General features: G+C 36.9%; 5 protein-coding genes across 6 annotated transcripts; all 5 read left to right on the top strand.

Moving 5' to 3' along the window:
- Positions 1 to 254: 254 nt before the first annotated feature.
- Positions 255 to 2,258, top strand: LOC130509633 (F-box/kelch-repeat protein At4g38940-like). The gene is made up of 2 exons (XM_057005789.1): positions 255 to 342; positions 917 to 2,258. Exon 2 carries the CDS (start codon positions 955 to 957, stop codon positions 1,603 to 1,605), a length of 651 nt encoding a protein of 216 aa, XP_056861769.1. The 5' UTR covers positions 255 to 342; positions 917 to 954; the 3' UTR covers positions 1,606 to 2,258.
- LOC130509916 (F-box/kelch-repeat protein At4g38940-like) lies at positions 1,618 to 2,058 on the top strand. Its single transcript, XM_057006229.1, has one exon. It carries the CDS (start codon positions 1,618 to 1,620, stop codon positions 2,056 to 2,058), a length of 441 nt encoding a protein of 146 aa, XP_056862209.1.
- A 2,269-nt stretch (positions 2,259 to 4,527) lies between the features above and the next one.
- Positions 4,528 to 7,910, top strand: LOC108831142 (F-box/kelch-repeat protein At4g38940). 2 transcript variants are annotated; one of them, XM_057005617.1, is made up of 3 exons: positions 4,528 to 4,862; positions 5,898 to 5,950; positions 6,537 to 7,910. In XM_057005617.1, exon 3 carries the CDS (start codon positions 6,575 to 6,577, stop codon positions 7,673 to 7,675), a length of 1,101 nt encoding a protein of 366 aa, XP_056861597.1. In that variant the 5' UTR covers positions 4,528 to 4,862; positions 5,898 to 5,950; positions 6,537 to 6,574; the 3' UTR covers positions 7,676 to 7,910. The 2 variants fall into 2 exon arrangements, with proteins under 2 accessions (XP_056861597.1, XP_018460208.1); XM_018604706.2 differs by having other exon boundaries at positions 4,528 to 5,950.
- A 14,730-nt stretch (positions 7,911 to 22,640) lies between these two features.
- Positions 22,641 to 25,012, top strand: LOC108831135 (F-box/kelch-repeat protein At4g38940-like). The gene is made up of 2 exons (XM_018604701.1): positions 22,641 to 23,632; positions 24,895 to 25,012. Exons 1-2 carry the CDS (start codon positions 22,641 to 22,643, stop codon positions 25,010 to 25,012), a joined length of 1,110 nt encoding a protein of 369 aa, XP_018460203.1.
- A 596-nt stretch (positions 25,013 to 25,608) lies between these two features.
- Positions 25,609 to 26,343, top strand: LOC108831139 (asparagine synthetase [glutamine-hydrolyzing]-like). The gene is made up of 3 exons (XM_018604704.2): positions 25,609 to 25,673; positions 25,757 to 25,924; positions 26,005 to 26,343. The coding sequence occupies exons 1-3, from the start codon at positions 25,671 to 25,673 to the stop codon at positions 26,230 to 26,232; spliced, it is 399 nt and encodes a 132-aa protein (XP_018460206.1). The 5' UTR covers positions 25,609 to 25,670; the 3' UTR covers positions 26,233 to 26,343.
- Positions 26,344 to 26,827: the final 484 nt, after the last annotated feature.

The following is a 26,827-nucleotide window of genomic DNA, read 5'->3' as shown; positions in this document are numbered from 1 at the left end:
ACTGCAAACTAATATGTTACCCGATAAATGAAGAAGATTAGCTTATGCTGGTTTCTCAGCTCTCGGTGATTCTCTTCAAAGATTCATGCAAAGTTGTGACTTGGGTCTTTGTCGAATCCATATATTTAACGGGCTAACTAAGATGTTATTGGGCTATAGACCTCGTACTAATATACAATTATTATGGGCCACAAATAAACGCCGGCGTTTTAGTTTTTTAACATAAACCCCCCCACCCCCCCCCCCCCTCCATGCATCTTCTCTTAGCAACTCTTATTAGTAGTCCCTTTTGCTCTCTGTGCGACAAACCCTCCCTGAAAAGTTCCTTCTAGCTACTTGCAGGTTTGCCGCAAAATCTCAAACCCTCTATATTTTCCTCTGTTCTGCTCTTAGATCTTGTTCGATTAGTTTCTCCTTCTCGCTGTTGAAATCTGAGTGTAATATTTTTTTGGGGGTGTTATTGTTGAAAATTGCATGGTAAAATTGACCAATAATTTGATAAAAATTGAAACTTTTGTCTGTCTGCTTAGTATTTGTTTACTCTTTCTTTCTGCTTACTACTTCTGTCTTGACTTGGTATCACCTTCCTAGCGATTTTACTCTTTTGTCTTCTTGCTTGAGATGAAATGTCTGAACTTGAAGATATATCTGAGCTTGAAAGAACTTGAATGTTTGAACTTGAAATCTCTGAGCTTGAATGTCTGACCTTGAAGATATATCTGAGCTTGAAAGAACTTGAATGTCTGAACTTGAAATGTCTGAGCTTGGAAAGAACTTGACTGTCTTAACATGAAATATCTGAACTTGAAATCTCTGAGCTTGAAAGTATAAACTTGAAATGATGTCTGAACTTGGATCAGGGAGTACTCTTTGGTCTTTTAGGCTAACTAATTACATGTGTTTCCTCTGTCTTCAGGTCGTTTTTCTGACTCATTCAACCACAGCTGTTTCAAGATGTCTGAAAACATGGAGCAATTCTCGGAGCTGTCAGTGTCTCCTCTGATTCCGTCACTTCCAGACGACGTTGCCCTTGACATCGTCGCTCGTGTACCCAGAAGCCATTACCCGACACTCTCCCTCGTCTCCAAGAAGTTCAGGAATCTCATCGCCTCGTCTAAGCTCTACAAGAGACGATCTCAGCTGGGCATCACCCAACACCGTGTGTACGCCATCCTCCGCAACCGCAACAACAAGGATGACTGCCGTCTCTACATCCTCCACCGTAAACTCAACTGCAGTAACCGCTTGGTCGTCGTCCCATCACTTCCTCCCGTGTCTCACCGTGGAAGCTTTGTCTCGGTGGGTTCGAAGGTGTACGTGTTCAACGATGTTGATGCCCTCTGCATTGACTGTACCTCCCACACGGTGCAGCCCATCTCTGACATGCCTCAGCGCTTCGCGGCGTCTCCCATGTGTAGTAAACTTGCTAATGTCATCGGAGAGAAGGTTTACCTGATCGGTGATTCCGCATTCACTTGGGAGCGTGGGATGTCGTGGAGGAAAACAGTGATGGTGCTTGATACGGTAACGCAGACGTGGGAGCCGGTGATAAAGAAAGAAAACATGCGCGTTGGTGCTCTTTGGTCTGATGCTGTGGTGATGTAGGATAAGATTTACATGAAAGGTTTTAGGAATAACTGTTCTATTGTTTACGGACCAGAGGAAAACAAGTGGGAACTGATGGGAGAGGTGTTGAACTCTAAGGACTGGGAGGGTGGGTGTGTGGTTGATGATGTCCTCTACTTTCTTGATTGTTCAGGGAAGGCGTTGAGGGCCTTTGACCCAAAGCAGAGCCGCTGGAGTGTCGTCAACGGTTTGGATGAGTTTCTGGCTGTCGAGACTGCCCAGTCAAAGTGGCCTAATGCGGTGAAGTGCGGTGAGAAGAAGATGGCTCTCTTCTTTCCTAAGAAACATGACGGCAAGGAGGTCATTTGCTGTGCGCAGATTGCTTTGGAAAGGCGTCAAGGTGGAGAGATTTGGGGTAAGTTGGAGTCTTGTGATGTTGTCGTTGAGGATGGGCTGTTTGATATGGTCAAATGTGTGGCTGTCACGGTTTGATGCAGAGTAATAATCTCTCTATTTAGATCCCTTCGTATTTTTAATTATCCTAAATGCCACGGTCTGGTGTGTGGTTGTACGTTTGCTTAGCATCGTTAGTGTAAAGACAAAACCTTGAGAGCGTGTTGTTGTTTTATGTTGTCCTTTCAAACTTGTGCTATGTTCTGTTAAATTTGCTATGTTTTATTCTTGAATCGTTACATGACGTTTGCATCGTCACGGCTTTATCACTGTTTAACTTAATATGTATAAATGGAAATGAAGTCAGTTTTAGAATTTTACATGTAATCAGATTTGATATGTTTGGTTCATGCTCAACTTATGACGCAAACTAAACGTAATTCCCTAATGTTAGGTGCCCATGTTCAACTATGATGCAAACCTTTTAAGAAAAGGAAACATAGGAGTTTGGGACGAAATGAAAATCTTAAACAAACACACACACACACCACCATTGCTCGAAACATATACGTTTATATATTGTTTCTGTTGATTGAAAATGTCGTCTATTATAGAATTTCACATATTATCAAATTTGACGACACACTTATGGATCTTTTACCAAAGAAAACCAAAGATGTGCTTTGCTTTACATGAACTTGAGAATTTATTGATTACAAATTATCTAAATGCATTTGAAATATATATCATAATAAAATAAATTTTTGATTATAATTCTTTTATTAACAACTTCTAGATTTAAAATTAGTCAGTCTATTAAGCCAGAGAATTAATTTATTCAATAAAAAATAAACATTATTATGATATCATATTTTACAGTGATTATAATTTCTTATAAAACGAATTCTACATATTTACTATATTATACGGATAAAACTAATCAGTTCCAAAAATTATGAGAAGAAAATATTTGAAAATATTTTGTTTCCATATATGAAAAATCAAAGTTTCAGAAAAAAATAAAAAAATTATTAATTTTAGTTACGAATTTAAAATTTAAAATTGTTATTAATTGTAACTATGAATTTAAAATCGATTTTTTTTTTTTATGTTATTAGTTATTTTAATTATAATAATATATTTATTATAATATTAAATATTTTTAAATACATTATAATGATTTATTAATTGTAGTTACAAATTTAATATTAAATTAATCTAATGAGACATAAAGTATATGAGATTTGTCTAGTGGGTCATAGTTATCATTTTTGGCCTAAAAAACAGTTTCCTTTTTTTTTAACGACAAATTTGTCATTTTATTAATTTGAAAGTTGAAAATGATGTTAACCATATAAGAGAATACATACAATCATTATAAAATGATCCATTAGAAAGACATATTTTGTTAATACATGTGCTACATTATCACTGATTCGGTGAACAAAGTTGAATGAACATTCTGTGAATGTGCTTGACAATAACTCGATGTCGTTGATTAGATGCTGAAGAAATATGTTAGAATAAAGATCCAGAAGAATGTGAACCAAAGATTGTTAAACACTTTCGAAAATATGTTTATACCTGAAACTCTAACATAATTGTGTTACAGAAAGAAGAGCTTTTCACTTAAGTAGCTGGCACTGAGATTTAATGGACTGTAGGCAGTGGCGAAGGGAGAGAAGGAGGAAAGAGACAGCTGTCCCAGATGAAATATTGAAATCATTTTTTTTCTTTGATTAATTGAGAATTATATGGTTTGAGTGGTAAAATTCTTCGCTTGTCCTTATGGATTTAAGTTGAGATGTTACATTGTCCTCTATATAATTTTTGGCTGGCTCCGCCACTGACTGTAGATGATATTTAAAAAAATTAAGCTAAATTTTTTGAGGTAAATTTGGGAAGTTTTAAAAATAAGGCCAATAGTTCATTAGAATTGGCTCAGGTCCGGTCCTGGTTATGCTTCCAAACTTGTGGAAAAATGTGTCAAGACCGCTGCTCCCCGGTATTTTGCGTAACCATGAGCATTCGGAGTAATCCATCCCGCATTTGTTTATTGTGTCTGCATATTAAAGGCTCCATCAACATTACATTTGAAATAAACCCAAAGGAGGGAGAGTCTAGTGTTTAATTTTCAGTTGTGTACGCACTGTGTGTACGCAGATCCGGTATGATTTTAGAGACATTTGGTGCCACTGAAGTATTTGATATCCATTCTTTAGTTTCTGCTCCAGGCCAAATTTCTGATCTGATATTGGCGATTGATCTGATATTGGCGATTTGGTCTTTATTATATTAGATAATTTTTCTTTTTTTTTTCAGTTTTTTTTGTCAACATTTTCTTGTATATTAATAAGCTCAAAATCTTTAAAACACAAGTGGAATAAGTCCAACCCAAATACAAGCAATTTAAAGAAAGAATTACATTGTGAGTCACATTTTGAGTTTATTATATTACTCTAGGACACTTATTACTACACAGATATTTTTTCACACAAAATCATAGATACAGACCATATCAAATTCCAAAACTATCCTTTTTACCTTTTCAACTATTTTAATTGAAATATAATAAAACCTAAACAAAGTGATCCTCATCTCTGTTCGTTTGGCCTTCAATCTCCTCTGAATCCACTTTTTATTCACTTCAATAGGCTGTTTCTTCTCCTCCACATCAATCATCAAGAACATAGTTTTTTTCCCTTCAAATCCAACCCCAACTTCTCATCTCAGCAAGGTATCCATCTTCTTGGCATCTCGAACTTATCACTGAACTCCGCCCCTGTCTCACCTTCAGACGTCGCCGGTCTTGATAGACATAGCCAGTCTCTCCGTTTTTGTTTAATTATGTTTACCCAACTCGGTTTACCAGTTCCGAGTCAACAAACGATTCTTGTTTCTGGGTAAATCATTTCATTCTCTTTTATGTTCCTTCTTTTATTGAGATTTAATAGATTTTACTACAGATTTATACTAAACAAAATAGTCAAAAAAAAAAAAATGAAGAAGAAACAGAAGATACAGAGTCAGTAGAGGCTAACAGAAGAACGATGGAAAAAAAACCGAAAGACTAATTTTTAATTCGAAATTTAGAATATAAAAGATAATCTAAAAAATAATTAAAAGTTTTAGAAAATGTGAATGTTACCTACTGGTTCAACCAGTGCTGGATTTCGGGTTTTAGTAGGTTTTTGCGGATTTTTGCGGGTTTTTAAATTTTGAGTTTTTCACAAATTTCGAACCGGATTTATCTCGAGTCACCGGATTTACCGGTTCAACTTCGGGTCCGGGTTGTGTTTCAAAACACTGGAAAAAACTAAAGCATAAGATGCAGTTAATAACAAAGAAGAAGAAAAACAATAGATCTAAAATCGTGTGGGAGACGGGAATCCAAAAATGAAAACAAAATCCGATCCACATCGGAACTCTATTTTCATTGACAGAAGATGACTCCGGATTACACAAGACAAACATGATTTTTTGGTTTATATTTTCAGTTTCCTTTTTTCCTATAAAATTTTATGTTACTTGTAATGCTACATTCTATATAAATAAAATAGCTGTTAATAAAGTAAAAATAAAATTTTATCTGTATACAGTAGTGCCAGCCATAATAAATTAAGAAAAACAAGTCTCATTAATAAATGAAATATGAAAATAAAAAGAGGACAATGGAACCGGACTCCCCATATATTTCTTATGATAAACAAGAACATTAAGCACTAGCCTACTTGAAGATAGACATGAACATAAACGTAGGCCGAAAGCCCAAACTGGTCAATGCCAGGGCCACCTTTGTATATATAAAAAGCCTTTTATATAATGTGCTACAACTGAAACGACATCGTTTAGGTTTATATTTTTGTAATCATAAAAACTGATAGACCCCCTCTGCATCTTCTCTCTTTCGTCGTCTTCTTTTTCTCTTTGCTTTCTAGAGTCGTGCCTCTGTGACAGAAAGAAACCCTAAGTTCCTTCTGGCTTCTTGCAGGTTTGCCTCAAAATCTCAAATCACCTTACTCTTTCTACATTCTTCTTTTCTATCTTGTTCGATTCGTTTCTGTGTCTCGTTGTTGAAATCTGAGTGTAACTTTTTGGTGGATTATTGTTGAAATTTGCATGATTAATGGTCCTAAATACGTGCTGCATGACCAATAGTTAGATAAAAATTGAAACTTTTGTCTGTCTGCTTAGTTTATGAGTAAAACCCTAATCTGTACCCATTACTTGTGTCGTGTCTGTGGTCTTGGAACCAGCTTCTTAGCGTTTTACTCTTTCGTCTTCTCTTTGTGATTCTTGCTTGAGTTGATAATGTCTGAACTTGGAAATGTCTGAACACGTCTAGGTTCTGTTCTTAGGGATAGATATGTCTGAACTGAACTTGGAGATGTCTGAACTTGAATGATGTCTGAACACGATGTCTATGCTGTCGGTTGGGTTCTTACTCTTAGGGATAGATCTGTCTGAACTGAACGTGGAGATGTCTGAAATTTGAGTTGTCTGAAATGATTATCAGAACTTGAAGCGCTCTCTGGTCTTTTAGTCTAACTAATTACATGTGTTTCCTCTGTCTTCAGGTCGTTTTTCTGACTCATTCAACCACAGCTGTTTCAAGATGTCTGAATTAACGGAGAAATTCATGGAGCTGTCAGTGTCGTCTCCTCTGATTCCGTCACTTCCAGACGACGTTGCGCTTGACATCGTGGCTCGTGTGCCCAGAAGCCATTACCCGACACTCTCCCTCGTCTCCAAGAAGTTCAGGAAACTCATTGCCTCTCCTAAGCTCTACAAGAGGCGATCTCAGCTGGGAATCACCCAACACCGTCTCTACGCTCTCCTCCGCAACCGCAACACGGGTGACTGCCGTTTCTACATCTTCCACCAGAAACTCAACTGCAGCAACCGCTTGGTCGTCGTCCGATCACTTCCTCCCGTGTCTCACCGTGGAAGCTTTGTCTCGGTGGGTTCGAAGGTGTACGTGTTCAACGATGTTGATGCCCTCTGCGTTGACTGTACCTCCCACACGGTGCAGCCCATCCCTGACATGCCTCAGCGCTTCGCGGCAACTCCCATGCCTAGTAGAGTTGGTACTGTCATGGACGGGAAGGTTTACCTGATCGGTGATTCCCGTTTCACTTGGGATCGTGGGATGGCGTGGAGGAAAACAGTGATGGTGCTTGATGCAGAAACGCAGGTGTGGGAGCCTGTGATGGGAAAAGAAGACATGAGGGTTGGTGCTATTTGGTCTGATGCGGTGGTGATGGAGGACAAGATTTGCATGAGAGGTGTTAGAGACACCTTTTCTGTTGTTTATGGACCAAAGGAAAACACGTGGGAGTCTAACGAGGTGTTGAACTCTAAGAACTGGGAGGGTGGCTGTGTGGTTGATGATGTCCTCTACTTTCTTGATTGTTCAGGGAAGGCGTTGAGGGCGTTTGACCCAAAGCAGAGCCGCTGGAGTGTTGTCAACGGTTTGGATGAGTTTCTGGCTGTCGAGACTGCCCAGTCAAAGTGGCCTAATGCGGTGAAGTGCGGTGAGAAGAAGCTGGCTCTCTTCTTTCCTAAGAAACATGACGGCAAGGAGGTCATTTGCTGTGCGCAGATTGCTTTGGAAAGGCGCCAAGGAGGAGAGATTTGGGGTAAGTTGGAGTCTTGTGATGTTGTCGTTGAGGATGAGCTGTTTGACATGGTCAGATGTGTGGCTGTCACCGTTTGATGCAGAGTAATAATAATCATCTCTATTTAGATCCCTTCGTATTTTAATTATCCTAAATGCCACGGTCTAGTGTGTGGTTTGTACGTTTGCTTAACATTGTTAGTGTAAAGACAAAACCTTGAGAGCCTGTTGTTGTTTAATGTTGTCGTTTCAAACTTGTTTAATGTTGTCGTTTCAAACTTGTGTTATGTTCTGTTAAATTTGCTATGTTTTATTCTTGAATCGTTTCCTTAGAGATGGAGTTTGCATCGTAAGGCCTCATCACTGGTTTAACTTAATATGTATAGTTGGAAATGTAGCCAGTTTTAGAATTTAAATGTAAACACGCTAATTTTGGTTCATTGGCCTGACATATAAGTTTGCTTCATTCTCAACTTACGATGCAAACTAAACGTGAGATTCGCTAATTTTTAACATTGGCTTGGCTTGACACACACACCATTGCTCGAAACATTTATGTTTATATATTGTTTCGGTTGATTGAAAATGTCGTTTATTTTAGAATTTCACATATTAATCAAATATGTTGACACAGTCACACACTTATGGATCTTTTACCAAAGCAAAACCAAAGATGTGCCTTGCTTTACATGAACTTGAGAAGGATCGAAGAGTATGGATCCACTTATTGATTACAAATTATCTAAATGCATTTGAAATACATATCATACTAAAATAAGTTTTTGATTATAATTTTTTATGAACAACTTCTAGATTTAAAATTAGTCAGTCTATTAAGTCAAAAAATAAACTTATTCTATTAAGTCAAAGAATTAACTTATTTTGGTTCTCTATAAAAATCATTATCATAATATCATATTTTACAGTGATTATAGTTTCTAATAGAAATTATTACAAGATTTAAAAGAAAGTTAAAGACAAACTAGAATACAAAAATATAGTATTACATCAGCCCACATAAGAAGTAAACTTAATTCAACGGCAAATATGAAGAAAACAAACTCCAGCCCTCCATTCGTTTGTCTTGACAAACATTTTAATCTCACTACTTAATAATCTTACTAATTTGTACCATTTTATTTTATTTTATCATTTTATACCATGTTCGAAATCGCGCTAGGCGTGAGTCGGGCGGTTGGTCCGGGTCTAGCGAGTTGTAAGAAAATCGGTGATTAATCATGGATTAATCGGGGATTAGTTTTGAGTGTTTTTTTCAGTTTTTTTATAGTTTATCTAAGATAAACCATGATTTACCAAATGATACTGTAAAGCCGTAGTGGTCTAGTGGTTTTGTTGCTTCTTTACGGTCAGGAGATCCTGAGTTCGACTTCCCAGTGCGTTTTTTATAATCTTTTTGTCATAATTCATTAATGGCACAATCGTAAATATCTCTTCATCTTCTTTGTTGTCTCTTTCTTTTCTGTAAACCTAAATTGAAGGCGTTTTCTTATCTTCTCCAACACAAATCAACATTTTTTTTAACGATTTCCTTTGATTCAACTACGTTTCTTTGTTCCTAGAACTGTATTATGATGGATTCCTGAAGAAATTATCGTTTTAAGAACTTGAAAATGCCATAATATGAGGTGTGTTTTTTCAGGCGAGTTTTTGGCCGAACAGAGCTGAATCGCGGCGGAGCTCCGACGCCGAGCGCTGCACCGGTGCGTAATCGGCCAATCCGCCCGCGTTTTAGAACCTGGACTTATATAATGATCTTTTTACTCCCCAAAACACATTTTGATTTTCATATATCAATATAAGGCACATTTCACTTGAAGGACAGTTTTTGGGTAATCAAAGACTTCGATGCCTTTATAGTAAGTGAAACCAAACCGAGTTGATATTTCCCTAAACCAAATTGTACCAAAACAACTTAAACCAACTCCCAACCCTAATCTCAGTTTCGTCGTTTCCATCTCGTCAATCCAGCCCGACACATAACTTGCTTATGTTCTTCTCTGGAGAGATGGAGGAGAAGATTGTTGGAAGAGGAGGAATGGAGCGAGAGATGACCAAAGGAGATATGGTGGGAATAGGAGGAAAGGACCGAGAGCCGACGATGGTTTCTTCTCCTTTGCGTGGTGGTCTATCTTCGTTTTTGCTCGGTGGTCTCTGATTCCTCACTCGATCTGCTCTACTCTCGCGCAATGACAGTTTCTGAGTTCATGTCCTGGATGTACGAACTTGCTCAAGTTCCGTATCTAGATCTTTGGTGCTCTGCGACGAGATCGGAAAAGTCTCCGATGTGTTCTTCTTCGTGTGGGTTGTAGCCTTGTAGGGTCGGATTTACACAGTCTTTGTTCCATCTCACCATATACAATCTTGATTGGGAGGTTCCTAACTTCTCTGGCCACCATGGTTGTCTAAAGTCTCGGTTAAGCATTAAACGAATGGTTGCTATGAAAATCTGATTCTTTTGGGAAGAATGAAACGATAAGAAAACAAATTGTTTCTGGATTTTTTTTGGCTTTGTGTTTGGTAATTAAAGTCCATTACTTTGTGTGTACATTGAACCAGGAACATATGTGTTGTTTTTGAAAAATAAAAAATTGGGTTTATTCTAATAATTTGCTGTTTTGTCTGTTTTTGTTGAAATTAATCATTTTTGTGTTTGATACTAGTTACCAAGCTTCATTTTTAGTGTTCTTGAGCCTCGTTCACACCCATCCACATGAGTATCAGTGCATGTCCATGCCTATTCATTTACTGTTAGTAATCCACAAACATTCATCAGACAAACATAAGCTTATCATACAAACATGTCTTTTTCTTTTTTGTTCACACATTTCTATTCGTGTCCACAACTCCCTGTAGATCCCCTCACAACTCCCCCACACACCGCTCCCCCGTATACCACTCCCCCGTACACATATCTCCTATAAAGAGATATTGAGAAGATGATTATTATTGACATAGGGCATTTGCCATGTACAGTTAATACAGAGATCAATCACACGATTGATATATACCGAATATGGTAAGAACAATATCCTTGACATCCTATATATATGTCCCTCGTACACAACTCCCCTGAACACGCTTCACCCATCCACAACTACCATGTCCACATCTTATCCGTCCACAACACTCCCGTCCACAACAATCCCGTCCACATCCTTTAGTGTTCCTACTCAAATTCCCAGAAACAAGTCTTAGAATCCACAAAAGCCACTGCCACACTTCAACCGCCGAGATCGACGAGTAGCTTCTCCTACTCTTCCTCCCGCTCCGCCGCCCGCAGATCTATTTACGGTGTGATTACAAAATGTTGGTGTGACAAAAAATTTATTATTTGGACTCCTGAAAATCTCACGGTGGGAGACGCTGTGGTGTGAGAAAAGTCTCACCACCATGTAGATGTCTCAAGCAAGCTTTCTCCGAAGCTATGGATGAAGTAATCCAATGGCCAATAGCACCTCCTAACATATTCAATTATTGGGGATACAAAGGCGTTCTCCACCTTTCAATTCAGAGGTTTCAAATCTCACCGATGGATCAAAAAGTGTTTCATCAGATCCAACGGTGCAAAACGAAAGTAACACCTACCATTTTTAATGTTTCTTAACCGGTCAGACAGCTACAAAACCGGTCTCCTAAACTGATGAACAACTTCGGTCTCGCCTCATTAAGGGTAGAACTGTCAAACTTCCTCTCCAATCCAAAATAATGTGCCTGTCAAGTAGAATGTGTTCTTTTTTATAAACAAAAGACATAACTAGAATTTTATTTTTCATTTCATAAATATATAATTTTGATATTGTCGTAAAAGTTTTAAATATATGATTTCCCTTTAGTATTATAGATCGTATAACTCTATAATTTTATTATCTAAGCTTCTTATTCGTGATTATTAATATATAGTGATTTGTTCTTTTGTCATATAGTGATTTGTTTTCATATTTTTATTGATTTTTGTTACTTATTAATATATTTTTGAGTTCGATACATAAACTATAATCTGAAATAATCAAATATATAACCTTATTGAATATAGTTTTTAATTCTTACAATTTGCATACAATACATTTTATAATTTATTTAGTTATAAAGTAGATGGATATTTGCTTATGATATATTATTCCATGTTGTGTTTAAACATTAATATTGTAACATCTATCACATTAGCATCTTGTGAAATTTTGTAAGTAAATAAATTGTTATTATTAGTAAATTGTTTACATAGTAGTATCTATCATATTATATTAATAAATTTTATCAATATATGATATTTTGATGTTATGATATAATTTTTTTGATTTTTATATATTACATTAAGATTTCAAAATATTATATTACTTTTATTTTTACAACATATTTTTCTGTTACATTTCAAAAATTATATTTTATCATCTACAATTTTGTATTTTATAAAATAATAATATATAGTTGTAGATATAAAAGTGTAACATATGTTAATAATTAATTTCTGTATAAAATATTACATAACTTACGAATTTTAACCTGTTTTCGATGAATGTAACTTATTTAAATAAATTATTTGAAAAACATTTTTTACCAATTAAATATATTTTTCATATTTAATTTATAGAGCATCTTTATTTTACTATAATATAGACTATAATGATAAATTTATAAAATAACATAACTTTTATTTTGTTTGATTTATGATCAAAATTTTAATTAACATAGATTATAATACTATTGTATTACTAATTTACGAAATTAATTAATGCATTATTTTATCATAAACTTTTAAAATGTTTGGTAGGATTTGGTTAGATTTTTTAACAGATTTTGTTATAACTAAAGTTAAAATTTAAATTTATTGTTAACTTTTTTTTACAGAATTTATTGTTAAATTTGATTTATTATTTAATATTTTTATTTAGGAATATTTAAATATAAATAATCAATACAACATTAAAAATTAATTAAATAGCTTACTACAAAACTTGAAAGAATCCAAAATTTAAATGACAACTTAAATAGTAGATAAATTTAGAACTCTATTTGTTAAATCTGAATTTTAATACATCTACTATTTAATTTATACATATGCAATATTTTGTATGAAGTAATACTTCAAAGTTTTCTAATATGCATCACGTATTTGAAACCAGATAATGAATGAAATTTAGAATCGAATCTCTTCCATAACCCACCACGAAGACCTCTTAGAGTTACAGTCTATCTGAAATTCAGTCTGTCTTGAGTTAAGCACAACGTGAGACATAGTCAAGCAATGCTCTGTTTTCTCTTATAAATTTGCTCTACTTTTTTGTAGTCTCTCTGTTTACACAACTATTATTTCATGTGTGATTTCGACAGATTCAAAGATGAAATAGAACCATATTATTACATGATTTTGAGTAGAGTTTGTGAATACGTACCGACTCGTATTAATGTTTGCACAGTCAAAATTCAAATTAAAGAATAAACTTTTGTTAAAAGGATATATATTGTATGACCTAAATCATAGCTGTACCTAAATAAAAGGGATGTTATATAAATTTCTATGAGTTGTGAATAGATCCAAAAGTTAAATAACAACTTTTTATGGTAGATAAAGATAGGACCCTAAATTAATAGATTAGATGTGTCTTTTTGGTAATCAACTCTATATAATCAAATCGTATTGAGAGCGTTTCTTCTCGTGACCTATTATTTTCTTTGTAATATAATTTACATCTAACCTATTATCTAAACTAAAGAATTAAACTTCAAATTAAATATCCACCAACAATATAACAAGGATTCCACTATCTTAACATTCTTCCCCTTCGCCATAATTTTCGTCACCCACCATCCTACATTTGGCAATTTTGAATCTCCACTTAAAGGTAATTTTTTGTCATTTTCATAAAATTTTCTAATTAATAGATTATATTTGAATTGGTATGTAAAAAACAAAAAAAAATGTTATGAAAAAATATTTAAATGATATTTAAAGATGATTTGGTTTATTTTACAGGATTTTGAAATATTAAAGAAAACATTTGTTATTTTTGTTGTTTAACACGTTCATTGTCGTGTAAAGGTTAAATCAAGGCTAAATTAAAAAAAAATCTATTCTATTAATTTTGCTGTTTGACCTATTAATATTGTTGTGTCCAACTAATTATTTCTAACTTCTCCGTTCTTTTTTTTTAACCTCATAACTTCCCCATTCCACATTCCTATAATCATATGAATATAACCACGTAACTTCTTTTATTTTCAAAGCAATGTACAAATATGGAGGGACCCACGTTCTCTCATCTAAATTTATTAGTTGATTTGATGGTTTATTATTTTGAATAATATTTCATTTATTTTTATTTTTAAGAATGCTTCTTATAAAACGTATGGGTTTATGTTGAGAATTATATATAGTTTTTTTTTGAAAATAGAATTATATAGTCTATTATTAATATATAAATCTATTCTATTAAATTAAGAACATGATCTATTGATATATATTTAGTCTAACTATTTAATAGAATAGATTAAAATCTGTTATTAATTATTTAAGAAAAATATTTTATAAAGAAAAACACAAATATAATTTAAAAAATACAACTACAAAAATTAAATTTTTAAAAAAATATATAAAACAAAAAATATACACATCCTTTAAAAGACGTGTCAAAATCTAATTTATTCTATTAAAACATTAGTGTGTCCTATTGATATATGTTATGTCCACTTTTAAAATTTTATAACTATTCTTTAATCAATTCTATTAATACACATTAGATTAATTTAGATAACTGCCAAATTCTGGACCCTTTAATACACGTTGGATTAATTTTTGGCTGGGCCAATAAAAGAGAGACGTTTGTTGACAAGAAGAGATTAACAACATAATAAAGTCATTTTAGTTAACTACGTCTCAAATCAATCCTAGCATAGCATCCTCCTATTGTGAACATTGCGTTACTTGGAGTTGGAAGTTTAAACCGCAAATATATGTATTTGTTTCTGCTTCTAATTTTTATTTCTATGGTGGAAAACATAATGAGTATTTTATTCGAGGTGGGTGTGGGTTAGTAGATTTTGTATGATGATATCCGCCGACCCGAAAAGTATTTGGAAAATAAAATAAAAAGAAAAGTAAACAATTTTTAAAATATGATAATTTAAAAAACAATTTTAAATTTTAAAAATATATAAATATATAAATTTTATTATAAATATATTTTTATATTTTATAATAATTAAATTGAATAATTATTTTTAAAAATTTATAACCCGCGGATAACTGCAAAATTAAATAAGACGGATTCCGGTACAAATTATTTATTTGCGGGTTGTGTGGATCATATTTTTGACCAAAACAAAATTGAAACCCGCGGTTTGGCAGTTTCGACCGGAAACCCAGTCCTAACCGAGCGTATACATGATTAATTTTTAAGTTGCTATTATTTAATAAAATATATTTTGATTAAGATTTATACACAAAAAAACACAAATATTAAAATTAAATTAAAACAAAAAAATATACCCGCCCTCTAAAGGGCGGGTCAGAATCTAGTAGATACTATTAAAACAATTAGTACGACTAAAGCAAAACATGTATTATTAAAATTATCGGTACAACTAAGATAAGGTCTACTAGGAAAACTAAAGAATATTACTAAGGCGATTTGTATTACTTAAGTTAAAATACACGAAGAGCAGAACCCAACTGATCTGTATGGCTAAGGAATCCCTTGGAATCGTTAAGTAATGTGAGCGAGAGGAGTAATTCCTTAAACACGTTGAAATGGAAAACTGAAAATCAACAAACGGATATTGTAGATTTAGATATCGAAAGTACTTGTGTTATTAGAACGGCAATGCCAATATATTTATACAACAATAGAGAGCTTTCAGGCCTTATCTCGAATATATGTAAATATACTCTAAGACTTATCAACATATATTTGTCATTATCTATATCTAATATAGTCACGCCAATATTTCCCCTCAAGTTGGAGAGTGTGGATTCACAATGCCCAACTTGGACACTAGATTCTGAAATGTAGCACGACCCAATGCTTTGGTCAGAATGTCAGCAATCTGAGACTCTGTTCGAATATGCTGAGTGACTATCGTACCATCCTTCACCGCGTCTCGTACAGAATGACAATCAGACTCGATATGCTTCGTACGCTCATGGAAAACAGGGTTTGCTGCTATGTGTATTGCTGCCTTACTGTCACAAAAGAACCGCGTAGGTTGTGTCTGCTCCGCACCAAGATCCTTGAGAAGACGACGAACCCACTTGATTTCACGCAATGCTGCAGCCATTGAACGGTATTCTGCCTCTGCAGAAGAATGGGAGACTGTCTTTTGCTTCTTTGTTTTCCATGAAATAGGAGACCCACCAAGCATAACCACAAAGGCACTAAGTGATCGTCGAGATAAGGGACACGCTCCCCAATCTGCATCACAGTAAATCGTCAATGGAATATCAGGATCAGACTTCAGTAATATTCCTTGACCAGTCGTTCCTTTAAGAAACCGAACTACACGAAGAGCTGCCTGCCAATGTTCTTCTCGAGGAGCCTTCATGAATTGAGAGAGTATGTGAATGGAGTAACAAAGGTCAGGACGCGTATTTAGAAGATACATCAGTCGTCCCAAAAGCCGTCGATACTTCTTTGGATCCGCCAGCAATGGTCCTTTAGCTTCAGCCAATTTATGATTCTGTTCAAGAGGTGTCAAAGCCGGTTTAGAACCAAGATTTCCAGTATCAGTAACAATATCAAGACTGTATTTTCTCTGTGAGAGAAAAATCCCTTCTGAACCACGGCTTACTTCAATACCAAGATAATACTTAAGCTTTCCAAGATCTTTCATGGCAAAACACTTGCCCAAATACTCTTTGAAACGCTGAAGCATATGAGTGTTGTTACCACAAATCAACAAGTCATCGACATACACAAGAACTCGTAGTTCAATGCCTTTGCGAGAAAGTGAGAACAAAGAGTAATCCTCATGTGACTGAACAAACCCAAAGCGAAGTAAAGCATCAGAAAGCTTCTTGAACCAGCACCTTGGAGCCTGTTTCAACCCATAAAGCGATTTGCGAAGCTTACAAACTTTGTTAGGATGAGTATGACGGAACCCCGGTGGTAGCTTCATGTATACTTCCTCTTCTAGATCACCGTGGAGGAAAGCGTTGTGAACATCCATCTGATAAACTTCCCACTGATTAGCAGCTACCAAACGCAACAATGATCGGACTGTAGTCATTTTAACAACTGGAGCAAATGTCTCCTTGTAATCTTCTCCTTCCACTTGACGTTTTCCATTCACAACTAGACGGGACTTATGTCGTTCGATTGTTCCGTCGGCGTTAAACTTAATCTTGAACACCCAAAGACACTCGATAGCTTCTTTTCCTGGTGGCAACTCTGTAATATCCCAAGTATGACTATCCTCAAGTGCAACAATCTCCTTCCCCACTGAATCTCTCCAAACTTTCAACTGCATTGCTTCCTTAAAATTCTTTGGCTCTGTTTCGCTAGTAATAGAAACCAAGAAAGCACGATGTCCAGTAGAAAATTGTTCGTCAGTGATGTAATCAGATAAGGGATACAGAGTGTTACCTGAACCGTCAGAGGATGATGAAGTCGGCAGAGGCGTGAAGTGTGTATTACCATCAGGCGCAACGGTGACTTTGTAGAGATGATAGTCTTGCAAAGCTACAGGTTTTGATTTTTCTCGCAAGCCTCTGCCAAGAGGTTCTGATACAACCGGCTCAGGTTGTGAAGTAGACGCCACGTCAGGTACTAAAGGTGAAACTGTGATAGGTATCGGTTCACTAGGTATTGGTGCACTAGCAACTTCCTGCTGAACTGTCTCAGAAGCAGTAACTTGTTCTGTTTCAGCCGGAGACACAGTCTCTGTTTCAGGAGCCAACTCTGTTTCTGTAACAATAGGAGACTCTGTAATCGCTGGAGAAGAAATGGTATTACTCCCCCTGTCGTCAGACGGTACCACCAGCCAGTCATCATCCGTGGGAACTGGATTTGACTGAAGCGATGGAGTTAGTTTAGGCTCAGCAAAAGGAAATATTTCTTCTCTAAAGATCACATCTCGAGAGATCACAAATTCCTCACGATCGATATCATAAACCTTCCAACCCTTCTTTCCAACTGGATACCCTAGAAACACACAGAGCCTACTCCGCTGACCAAATTTGTCCTTGTTGCGAGTCATCCTATGCGTGTAGCAAGCAGAGCCGAAAACACGCAGAGTTTTGTAGTCTGGTTTAACGCCATGAAGAACTTCATATGGAGATCGTCCTTTATGAATAGCTGTGGGTGTGCGGTTGATTAAATGCGCCGCGGTTAAGATTGCTTCTCCCCAAAATTTAACAGGAAGACTTGCTTGGAACAACAGAGATCGAGCAACATTAAGTATGTGTCTATGTTTCCTCTCGACTCTGCCGTTTTGTTGCGGTGTTGCAACACAAGAAGTTTGATGTACTATCCCATTGTTTTTAAAATACGATGAGAGAACCATGAACTCAGTTCCATTGTCACTCCTAACCATACGTACTGGCTTGTTGAACTGCTTGTCCGTGTACTTAATAAATCTTTTAAGAACAGTTTTGACTTCTGATTTCTCTAACAGAAGAAATGTCCATACGGCTCGTGAGAAATCGTCTACAATAGTCAAGAAATAACGAGCACCACACGATGAAGGGAGTCTGTATGGCCCCCATAAATCAACATGAATAAGGGAAAAACAATCCTTTGTTTTATTCATACTATCATAAAAAATCTCACGAGTTTGCTTGGCTCTAAAACAAATGTCGCAAGGACTTGAGCCAACTGGTTTAGAGGAAATAAAAGACAAATCTGAAATCACAGTAAAAGACGGATGTCCCAAACGCCGATGCCACAGAACTTGATCTGAACTCAGAGAAGATCGATGACTCTTTGCTGAGACAGTATCCGTAAAGTAATACACACCATCACGCTCCTCACCGGCTCCAATCAAAGTCCTCGAGAAACGGTCCTGTATCACACAAATCGTGTCAGAAAATAAAGCCAAACAGTTAGCTTGCTTTAGAAGCTTTGCAACGGAGATCAGAGTGCAATTCAAATCCGGTACGTATAAGACATTATATAAGAAAAGTTTTGCAGACAACTGCATAGAACCCATATGAAGTGCAAGCGTTTTGTTGCCATCTGCAAACGCCACTGAGCATGGTGGTATAATCACGATATCAGTCAAGAACGATCTGTCTCCAGTCATATGGTGAGACGCACCTGTATCGAGAATCACATCACCATTATGTTTCTTACCAGAGAGCTTATCAGCAGCCGGAGTACTCGAAGTATTTGCTTTGGCTTGAAGCATCTGACTAAGTGCTCGAATCTGATCAGGTGTGAATTCCGGGAAGGAGGAAGAGTTGGAGCTGGTTGCGTGTGCATTGTGTGCCTGACCACGACCACGACCTCCGGAGCCACGACCTCCTCTGCCTCTAGAGCCACTGTTCTGACCACGACCCGCGTTGCGCTCAGTAAACCATTCAGGGTATCCCACTATCTGCCAACAATCTCGCTTCTCGTGTCCCGTCCTGCCACAGTGATAACACAACATTCGAGACCTCAGAATTGTATTCTCCGCTTTGTTGGACGAGTCGTTTGAAGCTGTATTCTGTCGAGCTGCAAAACCGACTGCTTCTTGTTGCTCATCACGAACTCGTGTAGCCTCAAGACGTTGCTCTTCTCGTATCATCTTATTATAAATCTCACCAAGAGATGGAAGTGGATCAAGTCCAATAACATTGGTGCACAAGCTACCAAAACGAGAATCATCAAGTCCCATTACAAACTGATGAATCTTCTCCTGCTCCTTTTCTTTGGCCATCGCTGCAGCCGCTCCACATGAGCACACATGAACTGGTTGATAGGTCTGCAACTCCTCCCAAAGCGTAGACAATTTTCCAAAGTAGTCTAACACAGACTGTCCTCCTTGCCGACACGCAGCAAGCTTTGCTTTTATCTGATGAATACGTACAGTATTCCCTACGGCGAAGCGTTGCTTGAGATCTTCCCAAAGCTGATGCGCGTCTGTGATGTATGTAACAGTCGAGCGCACCTTCGGTTCTATGGAAGCTCGGATCCACCCGACAATCATAGAATTCACCGTTAACCAATTCTCCAAGTCGACGCTATCTGCGTCTGGTTTCTTCAACGTACCCTTGATGAAACCTAATTTTCTCTTGGCCTGAAGGGCGTTTAACATCTCCGAAGACCATTCATTGTAATTTTCCCCGTTCAACTGAACAGAGGAAATAACGGCACCCGGGTTATCGGAACCGTACAAGGCATAGGGTGAGATAGTCTCATCCTTCTTTACAACTTGTAAATCTGCCATAGCGTGTTTCTTTTAGCACAAGGAACACACGAAAAAGAAAATTTTGAGTCAGAGTTTTAGGGATCTCTGCTCTGATACCATGTAGATTTAGATATCGAAAGTACTTGTGTTATTAGAACGGCAATACCAACATATTTATACAACAATAGAGAGCCTTCAGGCCTTATCTCGAATATATGTAAATATACTCTAAGACTTATCAACATATATTTGTCATTATCTCTATCTAATATAGTCACGCCAATAGATATATTCATAATTTCTTCGATATTATTTTTGTACAACTTACTTAACAAAGAGGTTTGTTAGTTACTTATTTAGAAGAGATTAAGAGACTTGTTATTTTAAAATATGAATAATATTTTATGAAAATAATTCAAAAATACTCAACTAAGAGTCTTAGTATTCTTTAGTTGTCCTACTATAATTTAACGTAGTTGTACCAGTAATCATAATAATATGGATTTTGCTTTACTTGTAGTAATTGTTTTAATAGTACCTAAAACAAATTTAAATTTAGCTTCGATTAAACCATTTTACACGACAATGAACGTGTTAAACAACAATATCTTCTAACACCAATACAATGTTTTTCTTTTATGTTTCAAAGTCGTGTAAACTAAACCAAATTAATCATCCTTAAAAATCATTTTAATATTTGTTTTAAAAACTCCAATTTTATAACATAATTGTAATTTTTTACATTACCCATCAAATATATAAACTATTAATAATAAAATTTCATGAAAATGACAAAAAATTACCTTAAAGTGGAGATTCAAAATTGCCAAATTTAGGATGGTGGGTGACGAGAACTATGGCGAAGGGGGAAGAATGTTAAGATAGTGGAATCCTTGTTGAATTGTTGATGAATATATCAAATTTGAAGTTAAATTCTTTAGTTTAATATAGATAATAGGTGAGGATGTCAAAAAAAAAGATAATAGGTGAGATGTCTGAATTACAAAGAAAAGAATAGGTCATGAGAAGAAATAAATGGTATAAATAGTAAGATTATTAAGGAGTAGTGAGATTAAAATTTTTGCCATTACGGCATTTTAGTTACTTGTCCATTATTTTTGCCTTTTTATGCTATTAAGGATCCCAATTACAAAATAAAATTTAATTTATTATAATCCACAAATAAATCTACACGGTTTCACTTTTTAATCACTATAAAGAGATTCTCCCACTCTCTGATGCAACTAGTCGTGTCTTTGGGTCTTGAGAGTGTTTCACGCAAGGCCGCCCCCCGAAATTTTGGGGTTCTGTTGCGTTATCTATGTAAAAAAAAATTTGGGGGTCTGAAATTTTTTTTGGGATTATGTTTATGGAATTTTCTTAAGAAAATTTCGGAGGCCTGTTGCAAATGTTTCATGACGCATTGTTCAGGACCGGCCCTGGTCTCACGCAAACCCTAAGTTATTTGCTCTCGCCATTTGCAGATTTGTACTCTCCATCCTCCTTTTTCTATTTTGTTCGACTGGTTTCTTTATCTTATTGTTGAAATCTGAGTAGTGTAACTTTTGTCTGTATATATGCTGTAAACCCAAATCTTGACCTATTCATTACTTGTGTTGTAACGCCCCGACCGCCCACGGCTAATGGGCCACCCACGCCCGCTCTCTCGGCCCGTGGGTCTCATCCCATCCGACGGTCGGTCGTTAATTTTCAAAGGCTCGAAATTATTGTCTACTGACCCTGCAATCACCACCCGACCTTTCCTCGTGCTTTGGCCTCACTCGCACGCTATTGCGAATCACTTCCCGATAGGTCACCATCCTTCCACTACTCCAGCTCAAGCACGCTTAACTCTGGAGTTCTTTCAGGATGTGTTCCGGAAAAGGTAAGTCGACTTTGGTGACATAGGTAGCCAAATCAATTCTCTTAAGCCTTTTTCACATATCACAACTCGGGATGTTACAATTCAACCCCTTTCAAAGAACGCAACGTCCTCGTTGCGCCCCACGACAGGTCTCAAGACGCCTCTCAGGTCAGAACTGAGACGGCTAACCAGCTCTGATACCACTTGTAACGCCCCGACCGCCCACGGCTAATGGGCCACCCACGCCCGCTCTCTCGGCCCGTGGGCCCCATCCCATCCGACGGTCGGTCGTTAATTTTCCAAGGCTCGAAATCATTGTCTACTGACCCTGCAATCACCACCCGACCTTTCCTCGTGCTTTGGCCTCACTCGCACGCTATCGCGAATCACTTCCCGATAGGTCACCCATCCTTCCACTACTCCAGCTCAAGCACGCTTAACTCTGGAGTTCTTTCAGGATGTGTTCCGGAAAAGGTAAGTCGACTTTGGTGACATAGGTAGCCAAATCAATTCTCTTAAGCCTTTTTCACATATCACAACTCGGGATGTTACATGTGTGGTCTGTGGTATTGGAATCAGCTTCCTAGTAATTTAGTCTTTCTTCTTATTTTTGTGATTCTTGCTTGATATGATATGTCTGAACTAAGAATGTGTTAAATTGGAATGTCTGAACTTGCTTGAATTGTCTGAGCTTGAAATGTTCTGAACTTGTAAATGTCTGAACATGGAGATGTCTGAACTTGAAATTATGTCCGAACTTGGTATCAGTGAGTAATCTTTTGTCTTTTAGGCTAGCCAATAACATATTTTCTTTTTGTTTAGGTATTTCCTGAATCATTCAACCACAGCTGTTTCACGATGTCTGAATTAATGGAGAAATTCTCGGAGCTGTTAGTGTCGTCTCCTCTGATTCCAGACGAGCTTATGCTTGACATCGTAGCTCGCGTACCCAGAAGCCATTACCCGACTCTCTCCGTCGTTTCCAAGGGTTTCAGGAAACTCATTGCCTCGCCTAAGCTCTACGAGGAACGATCCTGGCTAGGCTGCAAAGAACACCGTGTCTATGCTGTCATCCGCAACCGCACAACTGGTGATTTCAGTTTCTACGTCCTCCACCGGAACGCCAACTGCAGTAACCGCTTGGTGGTGGTCAAGTCACTTCCTCACATGTCTCCCCGTGGAAACTATGTCCCGGTGGGTTCGAAGGTGTATGTGTTTAACGATCTCGATGCACTCAGCATTGACTGCACCTCACACACACGTCAGCCCATCTCTGACATTCCTCAGCGCATGGCTTATAAAGTGGTTAACGTTGTCGACGGTAAGAAGATTTATGTAATCGGTGATTCGATTTGTCATGTCGTTGAGGAGGATGGTGAGTTGTCAGAAAAGTGGAAGAAGGCAGTCACGGTGTTTGATACAGAAACCCAGTTGTGGGAGCCCAAGTTGGTAAATGAAGACATGTCTGTAGGTGTCCTTTGGTCTGATTCTGTGGTGATGGATGGTAAGATTTACCTGAAAAGTTACACCAAGCCCTACTCTTCTGTTTATGTACCAGAGGAAAGGAAATGGGAAGTGATGGACGAGGTGATGGATTCTAAGGAATGGGAGGGTGCGTGTGTGGTTGACAACGTCTTGTACTATCATGATTGTTCCGAGACGGCGTTGAGGGCGTATGATCCAAAGCAGAGCTGTTGGAGTGTTGTCAACGGTTTGGAAGATTTTTTGGTGGCTCAGACTGCTCAATCAAAGTGGTGCGATGCGGTGAACTATGGCGAGAAGAAGCTGTCTCTCTTCTTTCCTAAATTATATGACGGCAAGAATGTTATTTTCTGTGCAGAGATCGCTTTGGAAATATTGATGAGAAACATCCCACATCGGAAATATAAGAATTATTCTACTACTATATAAAAGGTTATGGCCAATCCACTAATTTGGTATTAGAGCCCATGGTGAAAAGCCCAGCAAATGATTTCCCATATAAATAGTTGTCTACCTATGTAGCCTATAAACATGGCCCATCTTGCTGTGGTATGTCCGAGATGTTGGGCTTGGGCTGTTTCCGTTTGGACCGTTTCCCACCCACATCTCGAGAGGGGCTATTAGATGTGTCCTACATCGTGTATTCACATGATCTTTGGGCAATATATATGTGTATGGGCAATCCTCCATTCTGGAGCTAGCTTTTGGCTCTGATACCATGATAAGCTAGATGGGCTTCACACTTAAAACCAATTGGTGATAAGTGGAGTGGCCCAACCATCTTATATATTACTAAGGATCCCTTCTAACTACCGATGTGGGACAACTATGTGTCTAATACGCCCCCTCGAGATGATGGCTCTTTGAGCGTCAATCTCGGAATGTTCAGGCAAGGATCGATGGACCAACTTTGGGCCAGATCGATGTGGATCGGGTTAGACTGCGTGGATCAGAGCGGTTGATGAGAAATCTGCAAAAAGACCTAAATACCCTTCGAGAGATGAATGGATATATCCTATGAGTTAGGAATGATGAGAGGTGTGTGTGCCAGAGATCAAGTCAGAAGATCATGGAACCTGTGATGTTGGAGGACGAGGATCATCCTCAATTCGATGGAGGAAAGGACACGAGATGAATGTGATCCTTAGATTGAGGGGGAGAATGAGAGATGCAATCTAAGTCCCACATTGGAGAATTAGACAAGAAATGTCTAATATATAAAGAGAAGTCCAACTCTAATTAGTACGAGGCCTTTTGGGATGGAAACCAAAAAGTAAATCCATGCGGGCTTGCCATTAAGGCCCAAAATAGACAATATCGTACTAATCGGATAATATAGAGTTGGACATGGGCTCATACAATCCCAACAACATGGTATCAGAGCGATAAGATCCTTTGACCTAATTTACTACAACAACTACTACACCGGTGTTGGACCCTCTGTGGATGTTATTCTCACAATTGTCCACGCTTCACACCTAGATGTCTGAGCGTGAGGGAGGGTATTGATGAGAAACATCCCACATCGGAAATATAAGAATTATTCTACTACTATATAAAGGGTTATGGCCAATCCAGTAATTACCAATTGGTTTTAAGTTGGAAGCCCATAACTAACCCGAATCTAACAGGAAAGGCGCCAAGGAGGAGAGATCTGGGGTAAGGTGGAGTGGTTTGATGTTGTCGTTGAGGATGGGAGGATTGACATAGTGAAATGTGTGTCTGTCACCATTTTTGATGCAGCATAATAGTATCTCTATTTAGATCTTTTCGTATCCTCCTATTATTAAAAGAGAAGTACATTGGACACATGGCGCTCACACAGCTCTTCTCACAAAAATTCTCGCGATTCTATTGGTCGAATTTTTCTATTTTTTTCTTTTTGATTTATTTTTCTACTCGAGCTTTAAATTGGAAAGTCATTTAATTGTTAATCGCACTAATCATTTCTTGCGCAAGAATCGTAATAAATGTTGACCATTAATCATAGCTTGCAGAACAATTTTAATAAATGTCGACTAATCATTAAATGTCTTAATGGAAAATACGTTTTATATCTAATTAGGAAACTAATTATTATCAACATACCTTATTTATACTGATTACTTGCGAAAGTCTCGCATCATATAATATGCATATTCGTTTTTAATTTTACAAATTTATTATGTTTCCTTTAATCAAACGTCATTTAATTTGCATACCTTATTATAACCAATTACTTGCGCAAGTCTCGTAAGTAATATTATTTGCGTCGTTAATACTCTTCACTATCAAAGAACTATATATAGAGTACAAAGTGGTGATGAAGCAACACAACCATTCTTTTTTTTTTTTGGTTTATATGCAGATGTTCTAGAGGCGCGTGTCCCTTTTCTAGACAAAGAGTCTCTCGACCATGAATCCAAGATGGTAACTACGAAAACTCAAATACCTTCCTTCACACGCTAACGTACACTTGCTTTAACAAATTTTTCTATATGGGATTTTATTAGATCAAACCAGAGAAAGGGAGGATCGAGAAGTGGGTTTTAAGGAGAGCCTTTGACGATGAAGAACGCCCTTATTTGCCAAAACACATTCTCTACAGACAGAAAGAGCAGTTTAGTGATGTTGTTGGGTACAGCTGGATCGATGGCCTCAAAGCCCATGCTGCTGAAAATGTATTACACAAAAGATCTAATATCTCTTTCTCTTTAGCTAAATTTCTATCTACATCTAATTATTTATGTTCTGTTTTTAGGTCAATGACAAGATGATGTCCAACGCTGCATATATCTTCCCTCACAACACCCCACTAACCAAAGAAGCTTACTATTACAGAATGATCTTTGAGAGATTCTTCCCACAGGCGATTGGAGTCCACCTCTCGGCCTACTACAGTAGCAAAGTGGCATTGCCCTTGCCGCCACATAAGGCAATTGACGACATGCCAATGATGATGGGACAAGAAGTTGTGATTCAGACATGAGTTTGAAGGATATATGGAGTTCTTTAAAGTTGTCCTAATGGGTGTAAGTGTTTTTGTATGATTTCAAAATAAAATTGGTTTCCTGTTCGTAGGGAAAAATATGGATGTATAAATTAATTTTCTTGTACTTTTAGTAAAGATTCGAATGTATCAATACTATCAAAGTTGAAGTATGACCAACTGATATTAGTTGGGTCTAACATAATTAATAACTGTAACTAAATATTCTGAATTAAATAACATCTAAACAAAACATGTAACCACCTCTGGTAACCACCTCTTATTTGTACGATCTATTTAAAAGAATTATACCTTGATATTAAACAATAATTGAGTCGTACATATTTTGTAATTGACCTTTCCTCTTTTCTAAAATTTTAGAGATTACTCTCAATGGCTAACTGTCAACTATGTACATATTTTGTAACTAACCTTTCCTCTTTTATAATATTTTAGAGATTCACTACTCTCAATGGCTAACTGTCTACTATGTTTAATCATAGAGCATATTCAGCCCAATAATTAAACATGTCGTTTGAAAATGTTAATATTGATATTATACTTTAATAAATATTATTTCGGCTACAAAAGCTAA

The sequence above is a fragment of the Raphanus sativus genome, chromosome 3 (assembly GCF_000801105.2).
Source record: "Raphanus sativus cultivar WK10039 chromosome 3, ASM80110v3, whole genome shotgun sequence".
Lineage (NCBI taxonomy): Eukaryota > Viridiplantae > Streptophyta > Magnoliopsida > Brassicales > Brassicaceae > Raphanus > Raphanus sativus.
Note: the sequence above shows the minus strand (reverse complement) of the source record. Positions and strands in the feature narration are given on the sequence as shown.

Coding starts and splice junctions, on each gene's coding strand:
- LOC130509633 (XM_057005789.1), top strand. CDS start 955: ATGTCTGAAAACATGGAGCAATTCTCGGAGCTGTCAGTGTCTCCTCTG.
- LOC130509916 (XM_057006229.1), top strand. CDS start 1,618: ATGAAAGGTTTTAGGAATAACTGTTCTATTGTTTACGGACCAGAGGAA.
- LOC108831142 (XM_057005617.1), top strand. CDS start 6,575: ATGTCTGAATTAACGGAGAAATTCATGGAGCTGTCAGTGTCGTCTCCT.
- LOC108831135 (XM_018604701.1), top strand. CDS start 22,641: ATGTCTGAATTAATGGAGAAATTCTCGGAGCTGTTAGTGTCGTCTCCT. Junction 23,633..24,894: donor TTCTGTGCAGAGATCGCTTT/GGAAATATTGAT, acceptor CCGAATCTAACA/GGAAAGGCGCCAAGGAGGAG.
- LOC108831139 (XM_018604704.2), top strand. Junction 25,925..26,004: donor AAGCCCATGCTGCTGAAAAT/GTATTACACAAA, acceptor TTCTGTTTTTAG/GTCAATGACAAGATGATGTC.